We start from the raw sequence: 27776 nt of genomic DNA on the forward strand, positions 1-27776 counted from the left end.
ACTAAGGTAAACTGCAAAGGCCAAGAACAGAAATTAGGAGTGTGCTACTGAATAATTTTTGTGAGCTAAAGACTCTGCTGCCTTATATTCCTCTGAGTATATAAAATGGAGTGTTGTCTACTCTCATTCAACAAATCCAAACTTAGGCACAAGAACTCAGTGTTAACAGGATAGTACCTTTTCTTAGTATGTTTCATTTGTATTTATACTTAGCTTTTACTGAAGTTTGATTTATTGAAGTTTAATTTTTAGAAGATACTGTTTAGTCAATGATCTCAGAGAAAATTATAGTGACACAGTATTTTAGATATATTATTTTAATATATTATTTTGAAGATTAAAAGTCTACAATATCACATAAATTATTTGAGTTATCTTTCCATTTGAGGTGAAGGGTTTATGCTAAACTATACACACCATCTGCCTTGTGACCAAGAGCTGAATTTGTGAGATAGATAGCTAAGAGAAGGTGCAATCTGTAGCCATGAGTAGGTGCATGTATGTATAGAAGGATCGAACTCCTGTCCTTAGCCTCATTAGCACCAGGCTCCATGTTAACTGGTTCAAACTGCTAGATAAGACAGTGATAACTAAAAGAATAGGACAAAGGAAGGTTATATTTCATCATTGTCAGGTTTCACAGAGATGACACAGGTTTACGATTCAAATTCCCACCTCCTGAAAAACAACTTCTTAAATAACTCAACTCTCATATCACAAAAGTGCAGTAATCTGAAATTATTCTAATCTAAAGACTTAAAGAAAACAGCCAATTACTACAATTGATGTTTACTGTGAGGAATCCATAGCTATACGAAATATAGCTACACAAAAAGAGAACTCAATGAAAGAGAACATTTTTAAAGCAAGAAAGATGCTTGTTTGGGATTCACGTCAGTAGTCACTGATTGGGTCAATGCTAAAGATTTACATTCAAGTGCTTGAAGGAGTACTGCATAGAAATTTGATTACCAAAAAATCTTTGCTCAGATGCCTCTTGGGTTCATTACAATGAGATGATGTACGAACCAACAGTGGTATTTAAATCCCAATCACTTTCAAGATAGGTAAGATATACAGCTGTTAAGACATTCCAGAAGCGGGTTCACTGACACTAAAAGTGGTATTAAAAAAAAAAAAAGACCTCAGTCTGCTGGCATTTCATACCAACCATTGGAGGAGGTAGTAATGTAAAGTGTTGGAATTTAAAATACAAGGTCAGCACTAACTGTAAACATTTCTAAAGCATTGCATGTAATTCTTTAAAACATATGTAGTGAAAAAGAATTAGAATTTATATAAAAATCAGAATTAAAAAAAGCAAAAAATAGAAATATTTAGTGAATTTACTCAAATGAAGGAAGCTTAAAGGATACAGAACTGAAAATATTAGAAATCTAGGTACAATAAAAAGTGAATATAAATTAGCCAACTCCATGAACATTTCCACTTAAGCATTCATACAAATACATATTCACCTTTCTCTTTTATATAGGAATAACACATACACACATGACATGATGATTCTGGCAAAAAAAATCAGAGACGCTAAAAATATTGTCAAGTTTTAAAAATGGTGTGGAATAAGTTTTAACAACAACATTCTACATGAATGAAAACCCCTGATTTAATTCCATGATTTTATCATGCCAGAAGCATGGTTGGTTTTAGTTTTTTTAAAACAGATATTGGTATCATACACATTGGCTTATTAATAATTAAGGCATTTTGTATACACAGTATCTCAGTGTGGACAAAAAACTTTTAGTATTGATTATTTGCTATGATCTTTTAAGCTTTCAAAGTCTTTTCAACATAAGAAAATAGCTGCACACATTTAAGTGTTCTCTTATAAAACACAGTCTTTAAAAAAGTAGTGATGATTGGTCTTTGTGGTTCCTAGTAATAAGTCTTGTCTTATTTTTTTCATATAGTATAAATTATATTCTTACGCAGGACTGCATTAAGACCCAGTAGTTTTTAAACAATGTTACCAAATAACCATATAAATCCCAAATGCAGCAAAGGCGAACAATCTTCATAGTGCACTTTCACCTCACTGAAGTTGAAGCTGCTCCTTTTGGATATTTTTCCACTTCAATGTGAAGTAGATGGTTAGGATTTCTTTAGTGGTTTCATTATGTGGCTTTTAAAAAAAATGGTTTTGACTTCTTCCACAGTTCAGAGTTCTCAGATAAGACATTTTTTGGGAAATCATATAGTCCAGGGATGTTGTGAATAACCACATGCTCTAGAGTAGATGAAGTTTCTCAATGCAACTGTAATAAATAAGCATCTACATCCTTAGAGAACAAAACAAAAACACTTCATTAGTAAGTACAGTAAATACACATATACAGAACCCATTTTCTTCTCCCGTTTCGTCACTTGATTTGCCTTAGTTTCCCTTTGTGATCTTTTGAGGGTAAAAGATGTATCTTACTCAACTTTTTATCTGCATTTGTTTAGCACAGGGCCTGGCACACAGCATGTGCTCCACAAATGTTTGCTAAGGGCTGAGTGAATGATCTGGTTCCTATGATGAAGCAATTCTGCTTTTATAGTTAAGCAAGATCATTAAATCATTCACGACAATTCGTCCAGTGCTATATAAACTCAAGCCCAGCTTGATGATAGCCTCTCTCTCTGATTTCTACCCTCAAGAAAATTACAATTGAGGGTTTAATATTATAAAAGAGGTTTTATCGTAGCTTCATAGAACTTTTAATCACTCAATATTATCTTCAGTAATAAATATAGTATCTTAAGGTCATGTTCACAATAAAGCTTCTCGCTTTATACAAAATTACAATTGAGAGCAAATTTCAAAGGAAACAATAATTTTTCAGGTCTACTACCAAGAATACAAGGCCCCTCCAGAACAAGGTGATCTATCATGTATGCTCTAAGAGTACTCCATTTTCTACCAACCTTTACTTCATTTTCTCCCCATTATCAAAAGAACACCAACAACAAAACTTCTGGGAAATTGATTTCTGTTTATAAGATTTTCATTATTAAGAATTCTACAGAGTAAAATTATACTCAGTGGTAACACAGTTGCTTGATATATCATTTTGCTTCTTTTACTGAAGGAATCCAAGAAGACTTTTACAAGTAAGTCCATGACAAAAATCCTCTTATTTAGAATATTATATTTTTTAAACCAAAGAATGTTTTTATATTTCTGGCTAATACCCATTTATGATGGTAGAATGCCCAGTAAAAGGGTGGAAATATTTCTTAACAATGACTTTTTTCTGCAATTATATTTTAACTACCAATGTTTTCTGGAGTTTAAATATTAAAATTCAGAATTCCTTTAAGAGACAAGCAAATCAATAAAGACCACTGTCAAACTCATACTGTAATCTGAACAGTTTACTTTCCCAAAAAGCCTAACATTAGCAAAAGCCAAGTAAAAATGAATACCCTCAAACCATTTGATTGTATTCCTCACCTCTTGCTTCCTGAGTGACACTGTGTTTTCAGCTGCCTTCCTTACCGGATTTCTTAACGTTTTTTCAAATATTTTTCTCTAATTGGAACTAGGTCATTAAATATCTTCTAGCACATTATTTCTGTGGCTGTATCTGAAATGCACTTGATGGCTAATTCCTGTGTTCCCTGCCACATTCATACCCAGAGGATCTTAAGCATTTGCAAATATGAAATTGACTTTACCTTATCAGAGTAGTACTGAATTACTTTGTCTAGAGATTTCAAAGAATTCACTTTTAAATGCATAATACTAATACATTATTTCTATTTTTTAATTAAGCTTTCATATAGACTTTAAGCTTAAATTTTTAAGCTTAAATATAGATTACCTTAGCTATATTACCAGTATATCCTGGAACCAAAGTAAGATGGTGTTCCTCGTCCCACAATCCACTTAACTGTTGTTTTAAAATCTGAATATTTCTAGGAGAAAAAAAGAAGAAAAGTTACAACACAAATATAGTATGATATGGACTTTGGTAGTAAATACACTTAATGAAAACAGTGTTAAAGTTTTCAAGTATTTATCAGGAGAAAATTATACTATTTGAAGTGAAGCAACTCTTTAAAATAGTACATGCCAATTATGGAAATTAGTGGTTACTTCGTTGTTAAACCAGGTAAGAAAACTAGGCATTTGGAGCATTTGGACAACCTGTTCCTGGGTATGAAGTGGGAAATTTTGAAAGCCTAGAAAGAAAATTATGAACTTTAGGAAGACTATTAGGAGATTTTTTTTGTAGCTTCATGATAATCTAACTCATTTGGTAGAATAGCCACACATTTTCACATCAAGACAAAGTCAAATTATGATTATAATACAGTTTTTAGAATTGTAATCATGCACACTGGACTCTCAGGTTAACGTCTACGTAGCCAAAGGACCCTGCAGGACGCCTCCATTCTGTGCCTCAATACTTATCCCACTCAAGCCCATGTCTTTTTCTCTCCCTTACTCATTATAACTGACATGAGGGTTAAGAGAAGGCTGTACTTCTCCCTTCTAAAGTGAAGGGCAGGGTTCTACTAGGAGAAGAGATACAGGGGGTTACTGGGCTCTGGAATTCAACTTCCATGCACAATTTTCACATGCGAACAGTGTCCCAATTTAACATTTCTCTGAAAAATGAAGAGAATAAATATTATATACTTACAATCTTGGAATAAAATTATCACCTAGTTTAATCAAGCTGCTTTTCTAAAAAAGATTTTAGGAGCATGAATTTATCTTTAAAAGTATACTTACCCATCATTTCTAATTTCTGTTTTGGATGACAGTTCTGACCACCACCTTTTTATGACTGCTTGAAGCCAGTTTAAACCAACTATTATGTACCTGAAAGGACAGTTTGTTAGAAAATTCAAGTGTTTTCAGCTTTACAAAAGATGGTATCCATGCTCTCAAAAAACACATACACACATTGATTTTTCCCCCTTTTAAAAATTTGTTTACTTTCACAACACTGTATTTTATGTAACTTGTTTATAGATGCTTTTGTAATTGTTCTTTAGTCATTTTATATTCTTTTCCTAATTGGACTATAAGCAACTTGAAAACAGAAACCACGTACATCTTATGGAGCTCAATCAATTACAATGCATGCACAAGGCGCAAAATCAAGGATGCTGAAAGAGAAAAGTGAACGAGATTCAGACTAGCACTTACTCTTCAAATTTGCTTTTAAGTAGTGACTTTACTAGAGGCAACAAGTCCACACAGCAGCCAAGTGAGATGTATTGTTTTTCTTCCTGTAAACTAAAACAAAGAAATACTCAGTAATAAAAATATGAACAGGCCATAATTTTTCCTTTTTTAAACTAATTTTTTTCTTAAAGATATTCTTTTTACCTATTGGTGAGAACAGGAAGGCAATCCACCACGACTCCAAGGTCTTCTATCCTGTGGGTACAAAAAGGATAGCCTTGCTTAGAGAGCGGATTCCTCATTTACTTTCATGTGATAACTTTCACACTGCTTTTGAGAAATTCACTCATTCAACAAATAATCCGAGTGTCTATGATGAGCCAGGTGCTGAGGATACAGCAGTCAACAGATAGAGGGCTTGCACTCCAGTGTGTATGTGAGTGTGGGAGGGGGCAGGAGAAGGCAGAGACGGACAACAAACAAACAAGTAAAATACATAGAGCACACTGATGGCAGTAAGTGCTATGGAGAAAAATAAAACAGGAAAGAGAGATAGGGAGTGAAGAAATATGTATTTTTAAATAAGGTGGTCAAGGAAGGCCTCACTAAGGTAACATCTAACTAAGGTAAGAGACTTGAATACAGTGAGGAGGGTAATTCTCAGGATTTTCATTCAAAGGAGATTTTTAAAAGGTTAGTCTCCCATACCAGTATCTCTTAGTTTAATGGATAAGAATCTTAGAGAAGGTAACCGCTTTGTTCAGTCTGATAGAACAGATGGTTTTCTGTATTTTGGTTACTCTTAGACTGATGATGAAGGTAAGTTAAACCATAGTGTCTCTATTGAAGCTAAATATAGAAGTTTAAAATTTTAGCCAGTAAAGAAGAGGCGCTTCTAGATTAACACATTTGAAATTACTTTTTTAAAAAAATTTTCTTTTCTTTATTTCTTTGTTGAGGAAGATTGGCCCTGAGCTAACATCTGTGCTAATCTTCCTCTATTTTGTATGTGGGATGCTGCCACAGCATGGATTGACAAGTGGTGTGTAGATTCACACCCAGGATCTGAACCCCCAAACCCTGGGCTGCCGAAGCAGAGCATGCAAACTTAACTACTATGTCACTGGGCCGGCCCACTGAAAATTACTTTTACCGAACAAAAAGCATAAAAGGTCACACTTACCTTACCAAATAAGCTACAAGTTCACTTATACTTCTCTTTCTCCAGAAAGTTAAAGCTACATTCAATCTCAAATTCCTACTGAACAAAACTTGTGCCATTGTTTCATGGTCCTGAGAAACCTGAAAGGCAGACATCTAATTTATTATAAAGCACATTGAAATGTGATATGAAGCTATTTTTTCCAAATAAATTATTCTGGTAGATAGATTTTAAAATTATGCAAAGATGACTCCTTTTACTGACCCAGAAAAAGAATATTGCAATTGAACATAGTAAACAAAATGATCTGAATAAATTAGGGCCTGTTTATATTTTACCAATACTTTTTATTTGCTACCATTTTTCTTCTAAATTTCAATAATTTGTAAAACAAATTATTTTTAGCTCACCTACAAACCTAGGATTCAATTTGTAATGTGGATTAAAGGAAAAGGTAAACATGTAGGCTAGTCATTACCAACTGAATAGCATAAGAAGGGAACCATAAAAACTCAGTTCTGTGACAAGTATTTAAATTCATTCATTCATTTTTTTCTATATAATAAAGTAATATATTCATGTTGTAAGAAGTTTAAATAATTTAGAACTGTATAAAATAAAAAGTGAATACTCTCTACCTTCCCACAAAAACATCTAATATCACGTCCTAGAAGTAATCAGAGTTAACAGATTAGTATGTATCTTTCCAAACCATTTTCTAGACAAATTAGGTACATAAAAAATTAAAATCTTATAATACTACATTTTTGAAAATCTTGCTTTTTCACATATATATGAAGATTTTTCAGTATCATAACATAGAACCACCTCATTTTAAAAAAACACTTATATATTCTCCAGTCTTTATGTACCATAATTTATTTAGAGTTATTCTGGTTTTTCCCTATTAAAACTATGCATCAATGAACATCCTATTTATGCAAATATGTGCACTTGTACAAATACTTCTGTAGGATTAATTTTAGGATTGGAACAGCTACATGAAAGGTTACAGATATCTGAACTTTGACAAAATAATGTGGTATCACTTTTAGATTTAGGTTTTTAGAGCAGGCACTAGTCAATCAGGAAAAAAGGTCTGAAACAACAACAGAGCAATCAATAAATCTATTAGTTAAGTGCAAGGTTAAGGAAGGTTTGCAAAAAGTAGTGAAAATGAGAGAGCAAAGGAAATGTCTCACTGTGACACTAATTCAAATGCACAACTGAAATCTTTTTTTTAAAGGCATTTACACTCAGAATGTTTATTCCCTCAGTTCAACTGAAGAACCAACCTAGGTCACAATGTAGACCAGATTTCTGGATTATAAGCCACATGTTCTTTCCTTCAGGGTATGTAGCTTCTATGATTATCTCATCAGTGTTGGCCTCATCACTTCTATAACTATGTGAAACCAGGGTTGGTGTCTGTTTTTTGTCCACCAATCTTTATCTCCTCAGAGCCTGCAGAATGCATTACACAAGAGGAAACCCTCAATACGTATCTGTGAATGAATTAGTATGACAGTGATTCTCTTTTACCTTTGTTACCACTCTCCAGGGCCCATTATAATTCACTATTAAATCAAATTCTCCTTACTTCCTCTTTTCTCAGATACGACACACACTTCCTTCACTTCTCCTAACATTGTTAACTTTCTATTACTCCAGGACCTAATTTTTACAATAATATTTCACTAGTAAAAAGAATATTTTTTTGCATCATTTCATTACGGTTTAATTAATAACGCTTTATTTTCTACCTTTCTTTACCCTAAATATGATGCTCATCTTCATTCACCTATACAGACTTATGACCATTTTACTTTAAATAGATTTTTTTCTGCTTATACACCACAGAAGATGCTTTTTAAGCTATCATGCCAGAGAGAAACAATACTAAGTTAACCAAATCATAGTTATAAAAATTAAGGTACAGTCAAGCAATGCAATGTTACATGTATCTATTAAAAAACTGTAGCAGCATTATTTAATCACATGGGAAAATATCCAAATTTATTAAACATAAACATCAAGTTATTAAACAATATATACAGTAGGAAGAGAAAAGAGATCTCAAAAACTTAATACTGTTATTTCCAAACGTTGAGTTATGGATAATTTTTTCCTTTGGGTTTATTTACTACAACATATACAGTAAACATGTAATCATAATTTTTATTATAAACTCGTGTGTTTATAAATTTTATCAAATCATTCCTTCAAAAGACCAATTTTTTTTTAAATGACTATTTTGAGGTAAAATTTACATACCATAAAATGCATCCATTGAAAATACATCATTCAATAATTTTAAATAAACTTATACAGTTGTGCAACCATCACCACAATCCAGTTTTAGAGAATTTCTGTCACCCAAAAAAATTCCCTTGGGCCTATTCAAACAAGTAATTTTGTCTGAGCCAGAAGAGCAGCACACCTTAGCAGGTCTGCCTGAACAAAGCTTCCACAGGGCAGCAAAATGTGCCTGCATGACTGGCTTTGGTGGTCCACTTTTTAGGCACGATTTCTTTTCCCTTCCTTTAAATCTCTACTGGCCAATTTGCCATTCTGGATAGATACAGCAGCTTGTCAATCATTTCATTCCATTTCAGACATCATTGACTTAGAGAAATGGAATAAACTGCTGATTCAAATTTGGTTAATATAGAAAAATTGTACTGGGAGTTAAAATCATTCAAATAAGTCTGAAATCAATGGGTGGCGAATTAGTCTGCTAGCAGAATGTGGCAAAAAAACCACAAAAAACCCCAATAGTGTAACAGGAATAAAGTTAAGCTTATATAAATGACTTACCTCAGAAAAAAACCCACCATATTTTGATGATGGGCTTTCTGTCTGTGAAGAACTAGAATCACTGGAGTTAACCAAATATGTTCGGCTATCATGGCGTAATTTTTCAGGCAGGTGGCCTGCACAAGCCAGTTCGTTTTCTTTATTTGCCATGTCACAGCCCCCACTTCTAGGGGACTGTTTTTTTCTGTAACAAGTATTTGGAGAAGAATGATGAACTTTCTTTCTATGATAGATCACCTTACGTAGTTTATCTGGGCTTTTCACAGCTTGTCCAACTGTTCTGTAAAAACAATTGATTTTCTTAAATGAAAAAGAAGCACATGAAAACCTTTAGAAGTTTTTAAGAGAAAGATTTAATACGTGACATTTTGTGATCACAATCCACTAAAATTAGAAGTAAATAGAATTAAAAAATTCTTAACTCTTAGATCGAAGAGAAAAATTACAAACCATCTGGAAAGCAGAAAGGATGATACTTTATACCAAATGAAAATGAAAAGAAGCATAACATGCTTTTAAAGTGAAATATTACAGGCCATTTTGGGAGTAAGAAAATTATAAAAATTTCTAGTCACCTAATCTTTTTCTAACAAATTGACACAATAATTATGTAAGTTTGAATATCTTAAAGTTTATTTTGATTAAGTTGAAGTATATTTAATTTTGTTTGAATCAGATAAACCACAATAGGGCAAACCTCATGGTTTAGTATGGTGGTTCTCAAATGTTTTGGCCTCAGGATGCTTTGCACTCAAATATTCTTGAGGTTTCAAAATAATTGTTTTATGCAGGCAATATTTATTGATATTTACAACAGAAAGTAAAACTGAGGAAATTTGTTAATTCATTAAAAAAAGACTCATTACATATTAATATAGAATATTTTACCCAAAAAAGTCCTATATTAAAAAAAGTCCTATATATATAGTGAGAAGAATGGTACTGTTTTACATATTTGCAAAATCTCTAATATCTGGTTTAACAGAAGACTCCTGGATTTGCACATCTGCTTCTGCATTCAGTCTATTGTGATATCAAATATCATGGAGCCTCTGGAAAACTCTACTGTACACTTGTAATAGAGGGAAAACGAAGAAGGTAAATATGTCTTAGTATTATTGTGAATATAGTTTTGACCTCACAATCTCCCTTTTCAGGCTTCAGGGACCTCCAGGGTCCTCAGATCACACTTGGAGAACCAGTGGCTTAGTAGAAAGTGCCTTTAGAGTTTGGCAGGTCTGAGAATAAATGCCATTTTTACCATTTTCTGGGTGTATGACCCTGAACAAATCAGTTAACTTCTCTGATCTTCAGTTTTTCTCATCAACTGTTAGGGTAATGCTATCTACTAGTAGGACCATTTTAAGGAGTAGAGATAATACTGATGTGTTTAGCACAGTGCCTGGAACAAAGGAGCTGTTTGACAATATATTAATTATTATTATAATAACAGAGAATATTTATTTTTTATCTATTTTCACTCTTACCCAGTTTTCAATATTTGCTGCTTCCCATAAACTTTAAAGAAGCTCTTACCTATTTATATAAGCAGCCAACTGTTTTGGAGATTTCTTAACCTGAAAAATAAAAATAGTTACTTGTAGCACACTTAAGTTCCTTAATGAGGCTATGTAAACTTCGTGATTGTTACCAATAAATCTGAAATTCAACTGTTAAATTTTTCAGATTAAAGCTTTTTCTGTTCTAAGACTGTAGTCTCAACCATTTGCTACAACAACATTGTATGCAGGCATTTTTGACAAAGTAACATATCCATCTATTTTCCATACCACTAGTCACATATTATATTTACAAGGTGCTTAATAAGTGAGTTGAGTTTTATGGTTTTTAAAGAAACTATATCAGTGCTAATGAGCCTTGCAACAGTGAACAGTGAACAAAAAGCATTTCTGAGATTCCTCTTTAATATTAAACCAAAACATTCAAATTATATCATATCAAAACAGTACACTGGCCAAAAAGTTTTTAGAGCTTTCAGAATATAAAGTTTTCAATATTTCATTAATTCTACTTAATTCTGAGACATTAAGCAGACTCATCACTCTCTCATTGTTTATTATGGTTTAACTAGAACTATCCATAGACCTAACAGTTTAAACTACCTGTGATGGACTTAAGGATTACGCCTCCCCAAAATTCATATTTTGAAATTCTAACCCCTAAAGTGATGATAGAGGAGGCAGGGCTTTTGGGAGGTGATTAGTTCATGAAGGCAGAGCCCTCACAATAGGATTAGTGCTCTTATAAAGAGACCCCAGAGAGCTCTTGCCCCTTCCACCATCTGAGGACACAGCAAGAAGACAGCCATCTATGAACCAGGAAGCTGGCCCTCACCAGATACCAAATCGGCCAGGACCTTGATCTTGGACTTCCCAGCCTGTGAGAAGTAAATTTCTGTTGTTTGTAAGCCACTTAGCCTATGATAGTCTGTTACAGCAGCCTGAACAGAGTAAGAAACCTAGAAACTATGGACTTACCTCCTTCATGTTCTTATTAGTGAATTTAGAGATCCTTTTTCTAGGAAGATCAATGTAATGATCCTCAATATTATTACAAAAGTTCCGCTTTTTAACATTGTGGGTTTCAGATGCCATAATCTCTTAAATACCTAGACATCAAAATAAAAATAATAAATGGAAAATACAAAAAGCAAAAGAGCCTGATTATTTCCTTAATACATATACAAAAATACAACAGCAGCTCCATGCTATGTAAAAGAGGTATGTGAGTAAAACAGAGGACATAGTTCTAATTCATACATTTTTAAAAACCTTAAACAGGAGGAAGCACAAGGAGGGCATTCCAGGAAATCAAGGCTCTTTCTGTTTTCAGTCTTTAGTTGCAACCAGTTACAATAATATGGAATGTATTTTTTGCCCATGCAACATGTCAATCTCCCCATTTTCCATATTAGTAGCCATATATTAAATTTAAATTTACAGGTTATGAAATCAGGTCTATATAGTAGTGGTATCTGTGACATCCAAATGTACAGAAGCCTAAAATTTTGGAACCAAATCACTGGGTCAAATACAACCACAAGCAGCTAGAGGAACCAAAATCAGACTATATACATCTGACTTGGTTTTATGCCTAATCCTTAAATTCTTCTTTCACTCTTGCAGCTAGCTCTCCAAAGCTTTCCTCTACCTTTGAAAAAGTAACCCATACTCTCCTACTCCTCCAATTATACCCAAAGGGGGAAAACAGATGCTATGACTTCATTTAATATAACAGAGGAAATCAGTGAAAAATTTCCCCTTTGTACTCAGGTTTCACACAGGAAATTTGTTTCAGATCATGCCCTGAACACAAGTTCCTCCCTCATTCTTTCCTTAAACAGTTACTGAGTGTTCACTATATGCCAGGCCCTGGAGTTAATGCAGATGATACACAGAGACCCTGTTCTAAAGAATCATTTAGGAAGCCTTTTGAAAACATACCTTTCTGGTCCCTAACTTCAGACTATAACTCAGGAGAGGTCTCTGGAGTAAAGCCCAAAGCAATTATATTTTTAAAAAGCTCCACAGGTATTTCTGATGCACACTCCTAATAGAAAACCTGCCTTAGAGAATGCTCCAAAAGTATGCACAACACATGAAATTCTGCAAATAATTTTAGGGTATTCTAAGATTTTCTGCTGCTAATCCATGGACAGCCTTCCACCTGTACACCCAGGTTAAGAAATCTCTAGGATGAGACTTTTTAAAAAGTAAATAAATAATTGCAGCAATGCAATAAGCATTTTGACAGAGGGGACCCTGTGAGCTAGCAAAGCCTCGGTGAGGAGAGTCTTAAAGGACAAACAGCACACTGAGAAAACAGCATGTGCAGAACTGAAAGGCATGAAGCAACATGGTTTGTTTGGCAATCTCTTAAGTAGATGCATGTGACTGCAGCTTAGGCTGGGGGTGGGTTACAGTGGAGTGAGAAATGAGACTGGAGAGATAGGCAGAAGCTAGATCATAAAGGATCTTGCCCACTTTTTTTTTTTTTTTTAAAGAAAGGGGACTTTTATTTAAAGATAATGGACTAAACATATGCTATTACTTCTAACCTTCCTTGAAACTCCATTACAATGACAGTAAGGAGTTTTTAAAGGCATAAAACCCATAAGGACAAAGAAGAGAAGATGAGTTGATGCAAAACTGCAAAGCAGAAGTGACAAATGACAGCAGATCTGAGAAAGCCAAATCTTAAGTCAGCAATGAGGAAAGGTGAAAAGCAGAATCCCCCAAAGGTTCAGGAATTGGCAACACTGAGGATCTCAAGAAGTGGGGATAAATTTGGGCTTAAGAATAAGCAGACTGACTGAATATCCACTTAAGATACCCTTCCTCATCCCAGTAAAAGACTATGGTTTTACTGTATGGAGATTTTAAAACACAGTCCTTGGGATGGGAAACGCCAAGCACAAAGGAGTGTGAGAGGAACAAATTCTAAAACGGGGATCAAGTGAAAGTTTACATACTAAATGTTGTGACCTCTAACCTTTCTACTTCTTGCCTCACAAGGGCTTGCAGCCAGGCTTATATACAGGGAAGAAGACTGCAGAAGATACTTCTTTGGGAACTCTGATCAGTCCTTGAGGGAAAGACATATATACTTACATACAAAGACATATATACATACACACACATCGAAAAATATTGACATCAGTGATGGTGAAAGTGCTCAAAGAACAATGTTTTATATCTTGATTATGGCAGTAGACCCAACTGTCAAAACTAATAGAACTATGCACTAAAAAGGGTGACTTTTTCTTGCATGTAAATTATATCTAAATAAACCTGACTTTCAAAAATCTTCAAGAGATTAGAACAAATCACATCCATGAAACACAAATGAGACAAAAAACAAACCAACAGACTCTTGAAAATTAAAAATAGGATACAATAAGATAGCAGAAAAACTGAACAGAAGTTGAAGAGAAAGTTGAGGGTATCTCCTTTTTACAGAGTAAAAAGATAAAGAAAGAAAAATCATAAAATTGGCTTAGAAGGACATGGAATTTCATAAAAAGTATAGAGGAAACAAAGAGGAAATCAAAGAAATAATTGAAGAAAACTGTACAGGGTTGAAGGACATGAATTTCCAAAGTGAAAGGGCGCACTGATGGTCAGCACTGTGGATGAACATAGACCCACAAAGCGCATCACTGTCAGATTTTAGAGGACTAGAGAAGCTAGAGAGGGTGTAAACATACAAAAAAACAAAACAAAAAATAAAGCCTAAAATCCAAACCAGTCACATACAAATGATAAAGACATACAACAATGCCTTCAAAATTCTTAGGGAACCTAAAATATTATATCCAGCCAAATTATCAATCAAGGATGAGTATGGGCAAAAGATATGTTCAGACATTCAAAGTTCCAAAAAATTTCTTCCCAGTAGCAATCAGAGAAATAATAAACAAAAATGAGAAACCCAAGAAATGGAGATCCAACAGGAGAGATGGGAAGGGAATTCCCAGGATGGTTAGGAAGGAAGATCCCAGGATGAAGGCAATGCATCAGGAGTAGAGGACAACCATTGCAGCAGGTTAACAGGCAGAGAGGAGAAGTCTCCACGTAAATGAAATTGATTTATAATACTTGGTGCTCATTAGAGAGGAGACAAAGAGAACTGAGGGAGAGTCAGAAGGCACATTTTTTAAGTGCTAAAAGGAAAGACCTGTCAATCCAGAATCCTATATGTGGAAGAAATATCCTTCAGGAATGAAGGGGAAACCAAGACATTCTCAGGTGGAAGAAAATTAAAGAAGGAATCTTAGAACATCAAGGAGACAAAAAGAAAATCATAAGGCAAGTTACATTTGATGGTTGAAGCAAAAATTATAACACTATCTGATATGGTTCAGAATATACATAGAGGAAATATTTAAGACAATTAGATTACAAGTGGGGAAGGGCAAAGGGACATAAAGCGAGGTAAAGTTTCCACACTTCACTCAAACTGGTAAAATGACACCACCAGTAGACTGTGATAAGTTATGCATATGTGATGTAATACCTAGAGCTACTGCTAAAAAAGCTGTATTGAGAGATATACTCAAAAATACTACAGAGGGGCTGGCCTCGTGGCCAAGTGGTTAAGTTTGCATGCTCTGCTTTGGCGGCCCAGGGTTTTGCCAGTTCGGATCCTGGGCATGGACCTAGCACCACTCATCAAGCCATGCTGAGGTGGCATCCTACACAGCAGAGCCAGAAGGACCTACAACTAGAATATACAACTATGTGCTGGGGGGTTTTGGAGAGAAGAACAAAAAAAAAGGAGAGAGAAAGAAGATTGGCAACAGATGTTAGCTCAGCTGTCAATCTTAAAGAAAAAAAAAAACCTATAGAGAAATGAAAACGGAATGTTTAAAAAATGTTCAAGTAACCCATAGGAAGGCAATAAAAAGAAAACAGAGAAATGAAAAAATGAAGAGAAGAGAAACAAAAATAAAATGGGGGAAACATATCAATAATCACATTATATATAAATGATCTAAACATAAACGTATCAGTTAAAAGTCAGAGATTGGCAGAGTAGATTAAGAAACACAATCTAAGGATACACTGTTTACAAAAAATTCACTTCAAATATAATGATATAGGGAGGTAGAAAGTAACAGGAAGAAAAAGATCTATCATGCAAATATTAATAAAAAAAGCAGAAGCTATATTAACATCAGATAAAGATGTCAGAGCCAAGGAACTTATCATGGATATAGAAGAACATTACATAATGATAAAAGGGCCAATCCACCAAGAAAACACAGCAATCTTAAATGTGTATTTACCAAACAACACAGCTAAAAAAATACATAAAGCAAAAACTGATAGGGCTGAAAAGAGAAATAAAAAAATCCATAATAATCTTGAGACTTCAATATCCCTCTCAACAACGGATGGAAATTCAGCCAGGCTATAAGACAACACCATCAACTCACAGGATCAAATCAACACTTTTAGAACATGCAAACCAACAACAGTACATTATTTTCAAATGCTACAGAACATATACCAAGACTAAATCCTGGGCTATAAAACACACCATAACAAATTTAAAATAAGTGAAATCATAAAGAGTGTGTTCTCCAACTACAATGAAATCAAATTAAAAATCAATAACAGAAAAGATAATTTCCAAACATTTAGAAACTAAACAGCACATTTCTGAAAAATTCATGGGTCAAAGAGAAAGTCTCAAGGGAAATAAAAAAAATTACATTGAACAAAATGAAAATGGAAATATCAAAATTTGTGGGACACAGCTAAAACAGTGCTGAGGGAAATTTATAGCACTGAAATGCAGAAAGAGGAAAAGTCTCAAATCAAGAATCTAGGCTTCCACCTCAAGAACCTGGAAAAGAGAAGCAAAATAAAGCCAAAATAAGCAGAAGGAAGGAAACAATAAAGAACAGAAACCAATGAAACTGAAAGCAGAAGAACAATAGGAAAAAAAAATCAATAAGAGCTAGTTCACGGAAAGATTAAAAAAAGAGAAAAAAAGAGAAAACTCCAGGGAGAGTGACAAAGGAAAAAGAGAAATTATCAGTATCAGAAATGAAGAAGAGATATCACTATAGACTCTGCAGACACTGAAAGGATAACAAGAAAATACTACAATCACCTCCACAAACATAAATTTGACAAGTTAAAGGAAGTGGGCCAATTACTCAAAAAGCACAAACTACCACAACTCACTTAATATGAAAATAGATAACTTGAAGTAGCCCTACAATTATTAAGGAAATTTAATTCATAATTTATAAAGCTCCCCAACTAGAAATCACCAAGCCTAGATGGTTTTACTGGAAAATTCTACCAAATATTTAAAAAAGAATGAACGCCAAATTTTACATAATCTTTTCAAGAAAACAAGAGTAGGGAAGACTTGACAATTCATTTTATGAAGCTAGTATTATCCTGATGCGAAAATAAGGCAAAAAAGTACAAAAAGAGGAAAACTACAGACCAATGTCCTTCAAGACTGTAGATATAAAAACTTAAAAATATTAGCAAATGAAATCCAACAATACAGAAAAGGAATTATAAACCATGAGCAAGTGGGGTTTATTCCAGGGATGCAATGCTGGTTCAATATTTGAAAATCACACAACCAGAAGAACCTACAAATAGAATATACAACTAGTACTGGGGGGCTTTGGGGAGAAGAATAAAAAAAAAAAAAAAAAAGATTGGCAACAGATGTTAGCTTAGGTGCCAATCTTTAAAAAAACTGAAAATCAATCCATGTAATCCACCGTATTAACAGGCTAAAGAAGAAAAATCACAGTCATATCAATTGATGCAGAAAAAGCATGTGACAAAATTCAACAGCCATTCATGATACTCTCAGAAAAACAGAAATAGAGAGAAACTTCTTCAACTTGATAAAGAGCAGAGCATCTACAAAAAACCTACAGCTAACATCACACTTAATGGTGAGAAACTCAAAGTTTTCCCACAAAAATCAGACACAAGGCAAGGATGCCCCCTCTTACAACTGCTTTTCAACATCACACTGGAAGTCCTAGCTAATGAATAAGACAAAAAAAAAGAAGAAAAAAAATCCATCTTTGTTCACAGATGACATGACTGTCTATGTAGAAAACCCAAAAGAATAGACCAAAAAAACACCCCACTTAGAACTAACAAGCGATTATAGCAAGGATGCAGGATACAAGGTTAATATAGAAAAGTCGATCACTTTTCTATATACCATTCATGAACAAGTGGAATTTGAAATTAAAAACACATTGCCATTTACATTAGCACCCCTACCCGCAAAATGTTCTGAATTCGAACTGGACATGTAGGGAAATCACGATGACAGTCAAAACTTTGCCCTCTCAGAGTAAAAATGATCAAGGTACATAGCTACTGAGTCAAAATACTGAAGATAAATATATCTAACTATTATAACTCTCTATGAAACTGGAGAGGCCAGAAGAAAATAAATGAGAGGAACTACTTCATTCATTTTCTTTAAGAGATACTAATTAGACATAACACTAAAAAAAAATGCAGTATGCAAAGAACAGAGCATTGTTCAGAAGAGATTTCTAAAACCTACCTAGTAAAAGACAATTCATTTGCGATCTGACACAAATTCAGAAAGATGTCTAGATTTAGAAGAAAATAAAGCTCTGCTTACAAGGTTTAAACCTAGAATATAGTATTTAAACCAAATAACTGAGTAAATGAAGCAAAGTTATGAAAGTAAAGAGGATGTTCTTGCCTCTAAGAAACTTACTATCTAATAGAGAGAGGACATAGACACATGATAGTTATTAATTCTATTGGCTGTATACCTCCATAATATACACACTAAACTTACAGAAAATTAAGTTGTATAGGAGTTCAAAGAGGGATATAACTAATTTCTATGGACCACCACGATTAGGAAAGGCTTGGAATGAAGCAACGCTTAAATTGAACTTTTGATGATGGATAGGATTCAGGTAGGACTAAGTGAGAGCTTAAGGCCAGAAAATGAACGATGGAAACTATACCTCAGGAAAAATACCAAATATCTCAATATTGTACAAGGTGGGAATCACTTGGTTATTTATTAGTATAGGTATCCAAAGAATAAGTTTAAATCCACTGTATACAAAAGGCATTTACTACAAGGTACCTCCCTCCACCTTTGTTCCTACCTGGGGATGTTTAGGAAAGAATGTATTCTCAGCATCCTGAGTTGGATTCAAGTTGCATTTTCCCACAGAAATCCAATAAACAGTACTACTGGCTCAGCTCTAAACAAGCTTTTAAGGCCTAGGCTTAGAAATTAATAATAACTATTAGAGTAGACCCTTGTTTCTGTCAAAAGATGTAATCAGATTATTAAACAATCTATAAAAAGTTGACTTTTTGAAATCCTACTTATCAATAAATCTATAGTTGCCTTTATCGTAAATGAACCTTAAGAAATAAAATTGGAGAAAAATAAGTCTCCAATGTCATTCATATTTTAAAAATAAATAAATACAGTAGGATGATAATCAAAAGTATAATAGTTTGAAGCTGGGGTAATTGTCCTATTTCATCAAGATTATGATATTCTTAAAATGGCAGTATCTGCTTTAAGATTCTACAAATTATAAAAGATACAAAAAGGAAAGATTACTAAAGAATACTAGCTGGAAAACTAATTTTTAAAGCTTAAAATGGGTGGTCTCATGATCTTTCGGCATACACAAAAATTAACTCAAAATGGATTAAAGACCTGAAGGTAAGCCATGAAACTATGAAACTCCTAGAAGAAAATATAGGCAGTACACTCTTTGACATTGGTCTTAGAAGGATCTTTTCAAATACTATGTCTACTCGGGCAAGGGAAACAAAAGAAAAAAATAAACAAATAGGACTTCATCAGACTAAAGAGCTTCTGCAAGGCAAAGGAAACCAGGAACAAAACGAAAAGACAACCTACCAACTGGGAGAAGATATTTGCAAATCATATATCCAACAAGGGGTTAATCTCCAAAATATATAAAGACTCACACAACTCAACAACAACAAAAACAAACAACTCGATCAAGAAATGGGCAGAGGATATGAACAGACATTTTTCCAAACAAGATACATAGATGGCCAATAAGCACATGAAAAGATGTTCAACATCACTAATCACTAGGGAAATGCAAATCCAAACTACAATGAGATAGCGCCTTACACCCACTAGAATGGCTATAATTACCAAGACAAAAAATAACAAATGTTGGAGAGGATGTGGAGAGAAGGGAACCCTCATACACTGCTGGTGGGAATGCAAACTGGTGCAGCCGCTACAGAAAAGTATGGAGACTTCTCAAAAAATTAAAAATAGAAATACCATACGACCCTGCTATCCCACTACTGGGGATATTTATCCAAAGAACTTGAAATCAACAATTCAAAGAGACTTATGCACCCCTGTGTTCACTGCAGCATTATTCACAATAGCTAAGATGTGGAAGCAATGCAAGTGCCCATCGACTGATGAATGGATAAAGATGTGGTATACATAAATATATAATGGAATGCTACTCAGACATAAAAAAAAAGACAAAATTGTCCCATTTGCAACAACATCGGTGGACCTTGAGGGTATGATGTTAAGCGAAATAAGCCAGAGAGAGAAAGACAAACCTGTATGATTTCACTCATATGTGGAAGATAAACAAACATATGAACAAACAGAACAGATTAGTGGTTACCAGAGTAGAAGGGGGTTTGGAGGTGGGCATAAGGGATAAAGGGGCTGACAAATAATAATGTACAACTGAAATTTCACAATGTTATAAACTATTATGACCTCAATAAAATAATTAAAAAAGGGTGGTCTAACAATAACAATAATTTGCAGTAAAATAATAGCTACCACCATTTTATCACTTAATGTGGAGTTATAGATGCTTTATATTGAGGATCTCATTTAATCATCAGCACAATCTCTGATGCAGAAATTATAATACTCATTTAAAAAATATATAGGTTTTGAGAAGTTAAGTAACATGGTCTAATGTACCAAAGATGTTGTACCTTTATTTAGGCCTAAATTTGCCTGATCAGTGGAGGATGGATTACAAAATTTCTCAGCTCAAGGCTCTGTGTATTTGCTGTACTCTGTAACTGAGGAACCCTTTCCCCTCATATATTCTTATGGCTTTCTTCCTTACAACATTTGTAGGTTCTTGCTCAAATACTCCCTCCTCAGAGTGGCTTTCCCTGACCTGCCCTCTAAAGAAGCACCTCCCTTCACTTCTCTAGCTCCCTACCCCACCCTATTTTTCTTCAAAATACTTACTACTACTAGACATATATATTTGTCTGTTTGTTTATCATATGTCTTCTCCACTAGAATGTAAGCTCCATGAGGGGTGGAACCTAGCCTGCTTGTTCACTGTTATATTCCCAGGGCCAACACCACCATCTGGCACAAAGAAAGTACTCTGTGTGCATATGTTGAATGAATTACTAAAAATTTCACTCTATACTATGTAAAAATAATAATTAGTTGAAACAACTTTCACCTTCTGTCTTTAGTTCAATCTTTTCATAGTAGAGACTACCAGAATCCTTTATCCATAGATTAACCGATTATTATATTTATATACACACACACACACACACGTGTATATGTATGTTTTTAAGTCTATAGAATTCAAATATTTTTTCTTCTAGAAGATAACATTTATTGATAGTCTGTCTCCATTTCATATGGGAAAAATATTCATTTTTTCATAGGCTAAAACAGTTTTTTAAAGAACCAACAATGTCACATTTTTTTGAAGAGTGAAAGACTTTACATCATTAGAAAAATGCAAGTCAAAACCACAAAAAGATACTACTTTACAACCACTAGAATGGCTATAATAAAAATGACTGATGATAACAAGTGTTGAGAAGAATGTGGAGAAACCAGAACCCTTACACATTACTGTGGGAATGTAAACTGGTACAGTAACTCTGTAAAATAGTTTGGCAGTTTCTTAAAATGTTAAATATAGATACACCATACGACCTAGCAATTCCACTCCTACATATTTATTCATGAAAAATGAAAGCTTTTATGTCCACATAAAGACTTATATGCAAATGTTCATAACAACATTATTCACAATAGCCAAAAATGTGATAGACCCAAATGTTTATCAACTGGTAAATGGATAAACAAAATGTGGTATATCCATTTGGAATACTACTCAGCAACAAAAAGGAATAAAGTACTGTTACATGCTACAATATGTAGGAACGTCACGCTAAGTAAAAGCAGCCAAACACAAAAGACCACATATTACATGATTCCATTTACATGAAATGTCCATAAAAGTAAAATCTATAGAGGCAGAAAGCAGAGTAGTGGTTGCCTAGGGCTGGGGTGGGGGTGGGAATGACTACACATGGGCACAAGGTTTCTTTGGGGGGGTGTGTGTGACAGAAATGTCCTAAAATTTGATTTGGGTTGATGATTACACAATTCTTTTTATACTTAGAATCAGTGACTTATATATTTAAAACAGGTGGATTTTATGGTATGTAATTATACTTTAATAAAGCTTAAAAAAGTGAAGGAAACTATCAAAATTGTAATGGCAAATACTCATTACAAAGGATTTTTACACTACCAATTCCATTTTGCTTTATGCCTCATGCACTTGGTAGTAACTTCTTGGGCAATAATATAGGATAATCATTTTCCTGAAAGAGCATTTGACAGTGCTACTCAAATAGTTTAAAGCAATTGTTGAGGTTCATAGGCGTTTGTGAAGTGCCACTTGATAATATACAAAAAGAGAATAAGGTGAAATGGGATTGAGTGGTTGAAGACAGTGACTATAGAAAATAGAAAGAATAATCTCTTAATGAAAAAAGAATAAAAGGAAACCAAGGCCCTAAGAGAATAAAAGCAAGGGCTAGCAAATACTGAGAAGAGACCAAAATACTAATTTTACTTATAACTATCTTAACAATGGATATAGTATATATATTTTTTCTTAAATAAAGACAATACAGTCTTTATGCTATGGGTATATTCTTGAGAATGGAGAAAAAATGTGGCACGGAGAAGGAGCTGGAGAGATGAATTCCCTTTATATAATAGCTATCTCCTACCAGAAAGATGAAAAGGGATCTATTCATATAATTTACTACCATGGCTGCCAAATCAAGAGATTAAATAGCTCTAAGTGTTCAGATACTCCCTACCTACTCATAATGAGAAAAGCTCATCATACAGGAATGAAACATGTCTGGACTTTTGCCTCTAAGTTACAGCTCAAGATCAAATTAACTTAAACTTTTTTTTCACATGAATATACTAGAGTATATCAATTATTTACATCGTATTTAACTGTGCAATTTCATTACGCCAATTTCATTCCTCTTCTTGAAAAACAACCCATGCTTGTGTATAAAGAATTATAATTAATATTCCTGGTATCAATGATTCTCCTGTAATCACCACCACCAGAGTCACTGTCACTATTACAAAGGGTGTGTATGGTATTCCCCAAGAGTCTTGAGGCTGAAAACAGTTTATGACCACTATCTTATAATAATAAAATAAATAATAAAGAGGTTTTAGAATTTAAAACTTCAGCCTAATTTTTTTTTTAACTCAGAGAGATCAAGTCACTTGCCCAAAGACACTTAGCTAGTTTAGTGGCAGAGTGCAGGGCACAGAATCCCTGCCAGTCTATCACATCTTTGTTTTCATTAATTGAATCTAATTCATTCTCAACTAGAGTCAAGAGTTTCAATCCTTAATAGCCAGATAAGCCAAATAAGATGAGTACTAATTTTTCTGAGGAGATGACAAGAGAGGGACAAATGAACATAAACTATAAGGGAATCCTACTCTCACCCTATCAGGGTAACCTTTTCTTCTCTCTTCTAAGGCTCAACAGGGGATTTATAAGGCTTACAGACAAACCGTAGGTCTCTCCATGAGGCAGCTGCCACACAAAAAATGAAAGGGAAGGATGAACACAGACTTTTTCTTCAAGAATTTCAGTGAAGGGGAGAGGAATAGAAAGCACGATGAGATTTTCTAAGACAATCTTTAGGGTCTGGGGCTACTGACTCCTTCCTCCTAAATTCAAATACCATATTCTCAGTAACTGCTTTGGTATCTGTAGCACTTGTTTAATAATGGAATTTGGATCAGGTAAAAAACAAGGTGATAAGAGGGGAATTGAGAATGCCAAGGTTCATCTAAATGGGATCAGTGCTTACAATGGAATATTAAACACACTATTTACAAAGAATATTTTGTGAAGTGGAAGAAGGTTCAAAACATAATGCTATTATAAAAAGGATAGAAAACTGAATGTATAGTATAGTCCTGGTTTTTCAAAAGAGATCTCTCTCTCTCTATGTAATATATGTATACATATGATACATATATATGATCAATCCATTCAAAAGGGCTCTATCAAAACATTAACAGAATTTATTCGTTGCTAGGGGGATGACAGTTGACTTTTTTCTTCATTTACGTTTCTCTATTTTCTACAATGAACATGAATTATTTTCATCATCTAAAGAAATAAATATTTTAACTTAATGAGGTCACTGTCTTATAAAAATCAGCTAAATTATATAACTCCCTTATAGTAAAAAAGTGAAAAAGGTTAAATGCCAGCACACAAAGGTAACTTACATCATAGGATCCATTTTAACTTTTCCAAAATTAGGGCAACCTCATCTAATTTTCTCAATTCTCGCCTTCTCACTTCATTTGGGACTTAGCTCTCCCCCACACTTTTCTATCTTCGATTTCTCCCTTTGAACTGATTCCTCCCCTTCTGCTTTCCAACATGCTCAGGTTTCCCCTATCAACTCCTATACTCTTTCTCTACTTCTCTTTCCTGCCAAATTTCTACAATGAGTGCTTTTTAGTTTCCACTTTCTCTTTAACCCTTTACAACCTTGCTTTTATTCTGCCCTCTCATTTGAAAAAATTGCATCTTCAAGGTCACTTGAAGCTGTAACGGAGCCTTTATAGCACTGATGATGCTCACGAAGGTCAGCAAAGCCAACTCTAAAAGTCTTTGCTCATTCTTCACCACCATTTAGCTTTTTCATCACTTCATTACACCCCTCCACCCAATCATTCTGTTCACATGATAGAGCACTATCTTGACTCTCCTTGTTCCCTTACTCCCTTTTAGTTACTTGCCCTTCAACAACTCTTTTCTCTCTACACTAAAATTGATAAAATATGCTTTCATGGCTTCAGCTTTTTCTCTAGACCCACTCTCTCCTCTAACTTCTATGTCCTTGGCTTCTTGATCTGCCATTGCTAGGTCCAAGTCAACACATCCAAAACAAACCTCTTCAATCTCTTCCAATGTCAAACCAACTAGCTGCCCTTCCTAGCTACCACATTTTAAATTACTGACATCAAAGTTCTCTCAGAATAGAAACCTGGGAATTATTTTGATTCCTCTCTCCTTCCTTCCAAGCAATCACTAAGTCTTCCTGAATCTTCCTTCAAAATATTTCATAGATCCATTCTGATCCCCTTTCCATGTCAGAACTCTAGCTCACCACTTCAAGCCTAAATTACTGATTTTCCTGTGACCAAGTCTCTTTCTGTCCCCATAAATCATCCTTTAAAACCACTGCCTATAGTGTTGACGGCAAAATCACCAAATCCTCAGTAGTTTCCTAATGTTTACTACAAAATTTCCCAAATTATGTTTAGAGTATCCACATAGATTTTAATGGACGTTTTACTCTGTTTAAGTAAGCTTGGATATGCTGCATGTTAAGCCATTTCTTGGAAATTAATTAAATACATTAAAAAGGCTCTGAGAAGCCTGCAAAATTTTATTTAACTGTGATTCTCAAACTTAGCCATCATCCTACTTTTTTTTTTTTTTAAGATTGGCACCTGAGCTAACAACTGTTGCCAATCTTTTTTCTTCTTCTTCTTCTTCTTCTTCCCAAATCCCCCCAGTACATAGTCGCATATTTCAGTTGTGGGTCCTTCTAGTTGTAGTACGTGGGACGCCGCCTCAGCATGGCCTGATGAGTGGTGCCATGTCCGTGCCCAGGATCCAAACAAGCAAAACCCTGGGCCGCCAAAGCAGAGTGCACGAACTTAACCACTCCGCCACGGGGCCGGCCCCCATCCTACATTTTTTTTTTTATTTTGACAGACGCATATAAAATTTGAAAGACGCAGATGATCCAAGGAACATACTTTGTGGAATTGATTTACTACATCAAGACTAAACTATTTGGGGTGGCGCAGCAGTTAAATTCGCACGTTCCACTTTGACGACTCGGCGTTCGCCAGTTTGGATCCCAGGTGTGACATGGCACCGCTTGGCAAGCCATGCTGTGGTAGACGTCCCGCATATAAAGGAGAGGAAGATGGGCACGGATGTTAGCTCAGGGCCAGTCTTCCTTAGCAAAAAGAGGAGGATTGGCAGCAGATGTTAGCTCAGGGCTAATCTCAAAAAAAAAAAAAAAAAAAAAAGAAAGCTGGACTTTATCAAAAGCTTACCATGTGCTAGCCATCGGCATTGTAGATATATCATAATATGCCCTTTTTATAGGTGAAGAAACTGAGACACAGAAAGATTACATAATTTGCACAAGGTCAAACAGCAAAAAAGTGTTGAGTCAGGATTGGAACCCAAGCATTCTGTCACCATTGCCTCCACTCTTAACGAATACACTAAACTGCCTCTCAATTAACACGAGAGATTAAGAGCGAATGTGTAGATAGACAATGCACGTTTCATCACTTTCTAGCTCATAGTTTTTGGCAGGTTATTTATTCTATTCTGAATCTTTTCTCAAATGTAAAATGGGAATATTGTTGTGAAGATCAAAATGGCATTACATGTAACATTACTGCTATTATCACTCACAATATTTATTAATATTGATACAAAATATAAATACAGTCAGCTCTCTGTACCCACAGATGCGAAACCCACAGGCACATAGGGCGAACTCTATTTGTTGTACTGCACCATTTTATATAAGGGACTTGAGCATCCGGGGATTTTGGTATCTGCGGGGGCTCCTAGAATCAATCCCCCACTGATAACCAGGGACAACTATCTGTATATCCAATTTTGGTATTTTGGAAGGCAAATTTGACAACACTGTAAAGTAAACTATGTCAGTCTCTTGTCACTTTTTACAGCGACCATATCATTTATCATCCAAACCAGGACATATTTGAGAGTGAAAGGAGATATTATTAAAAATTACGCTGGGCCAACAGGCATAAACCAGGTTTGTCCCAAGTAAATTAGGATGTCTGGGCACTCCGCCTCGGTTAAAATGTTTACTTTCCTAGATTGATTTTTCTATAAAAATTACCAACTACTCAACAATAAGATGGATCAAATTACTGATACACACAACAACATGAATAAGTATCAAATGCATTATGCTAAACGAGAAGCCAGACTCAAAGGCTACATACTATACAAACTTCATTTTTATGACCGTCTAGAAAAGGCAAAATTATAGAGAAAGAAAAATACCAATGGTTGCCAAAGTCTGGAGGAAGGGAGAAGTTAACTGCAAAGAGATAAGAGGGAACTTTTGCAATGAGGGATGTGTTCTATAACCTGACTGTGGTAGTGATTACAACTGCGTGTATGTCAAAACCAATGTAAATAATACATCAGTAGCCTGACTTAAAAAAACTGGGGTCCAGAGCACATGTCATTCTTGGCCTTTCAATAGCCTCCTTGGACACTCAGCATTCACTTGACAGAAGTGAGAAATACAGCTTCGCTGGGTCCACATCTGTTCTCTTTTCACTAGGAAATTGGTCCAACTTTCAGTCCTAGAAGTTCCAGAAATGTTCTTCAAAGCACCTGGCATATATACCTGTTTTAACTAGTAATTATTGAGGCCTGCCCTTCTGGCTTTCTCTTTGTTCTGCTCAGCCACGTAGGGTGAGTCTGGCCCTGAGGATGGGAGATGCCCTCAGCACCCTCTGTGTGCAATGATGTGAGGTGAGTGCTCCCACCTGGAGGCTGGTAGCAGTTAAAAGCTTAATCTGCAAAAGCCTCCAGGCTCCTCCTGCCTCTCCCAGCTCTCGGGAAAGCTTTCTGCTCACTATGCAGTAGGTATCACAACTCACTACCTGGGTAAAAAATTAAAGACTCATCCC

General features: G+C 34.8%; 1 protein-coding gene across 3 annotated transcripts in view; it reads right to left on the reverse strand.

Annotated features, from left to right (window-relative positions):
• Positions 1–301: 301 nt before the first annotated feature.
• KATNBL1 (katanin regulatory subunit B1 like 1) overlaps positions 302–27776 on the reverse strand; it is a 45267-nt gene continuing 17792 nt past the window's right edge. For all 3 annotated transcript variants that reach the window (XM_005603167.4, XM_070239440.1, XM_070239453.1), the window contains 9 exons: positions 11624–11754; positions 10662–10702; positions 9126–9405; positions 6330–6448; positions 5351–5401; positions 5168–5257; positions 4748–4837; positions 3831–3924; positions 302–2303 (listed from right to left, as the gene is read on the reverse strand). In XM_005603167.4, coding sequence (XP_005603224.2) covers positions 2271–2303; positions 3831–3924; positions 4748–4837; positions 5168–5257; positions 5351–5401; positions 6330–6448; positions 9126–9405; positions 10662–10702; positions 11624–11740 — 915 coding nt within the window. In that variant the 5' untranslated portion in view covers positions 11741–11754 and the 3' untranslated portion in view covers positions 302–2270. The remainder of the gene's footprint in view (positions 2304–3830; positions 3925–4747; positions 4838–5167; positions 5258–5350; positions 5402–6329; positions 6449–9125; positions 9406–10661; positions 10703–11623; positions 11755–27776) is intronic.

Source organism: Equus caballus, chromosome 1, assembly GCF_041296265.1.
Source record: "Equus caballus isolate H_3958 breed thoroughbred chromosome 1, TB-T2T, whole genome shotgun sequence".
NCBI classification, from domain to species: Eukaryota; Metazoa; Chordata; class Mammalia; order Perissodactyla; family Equidae; genus Equus; species Equus caballus.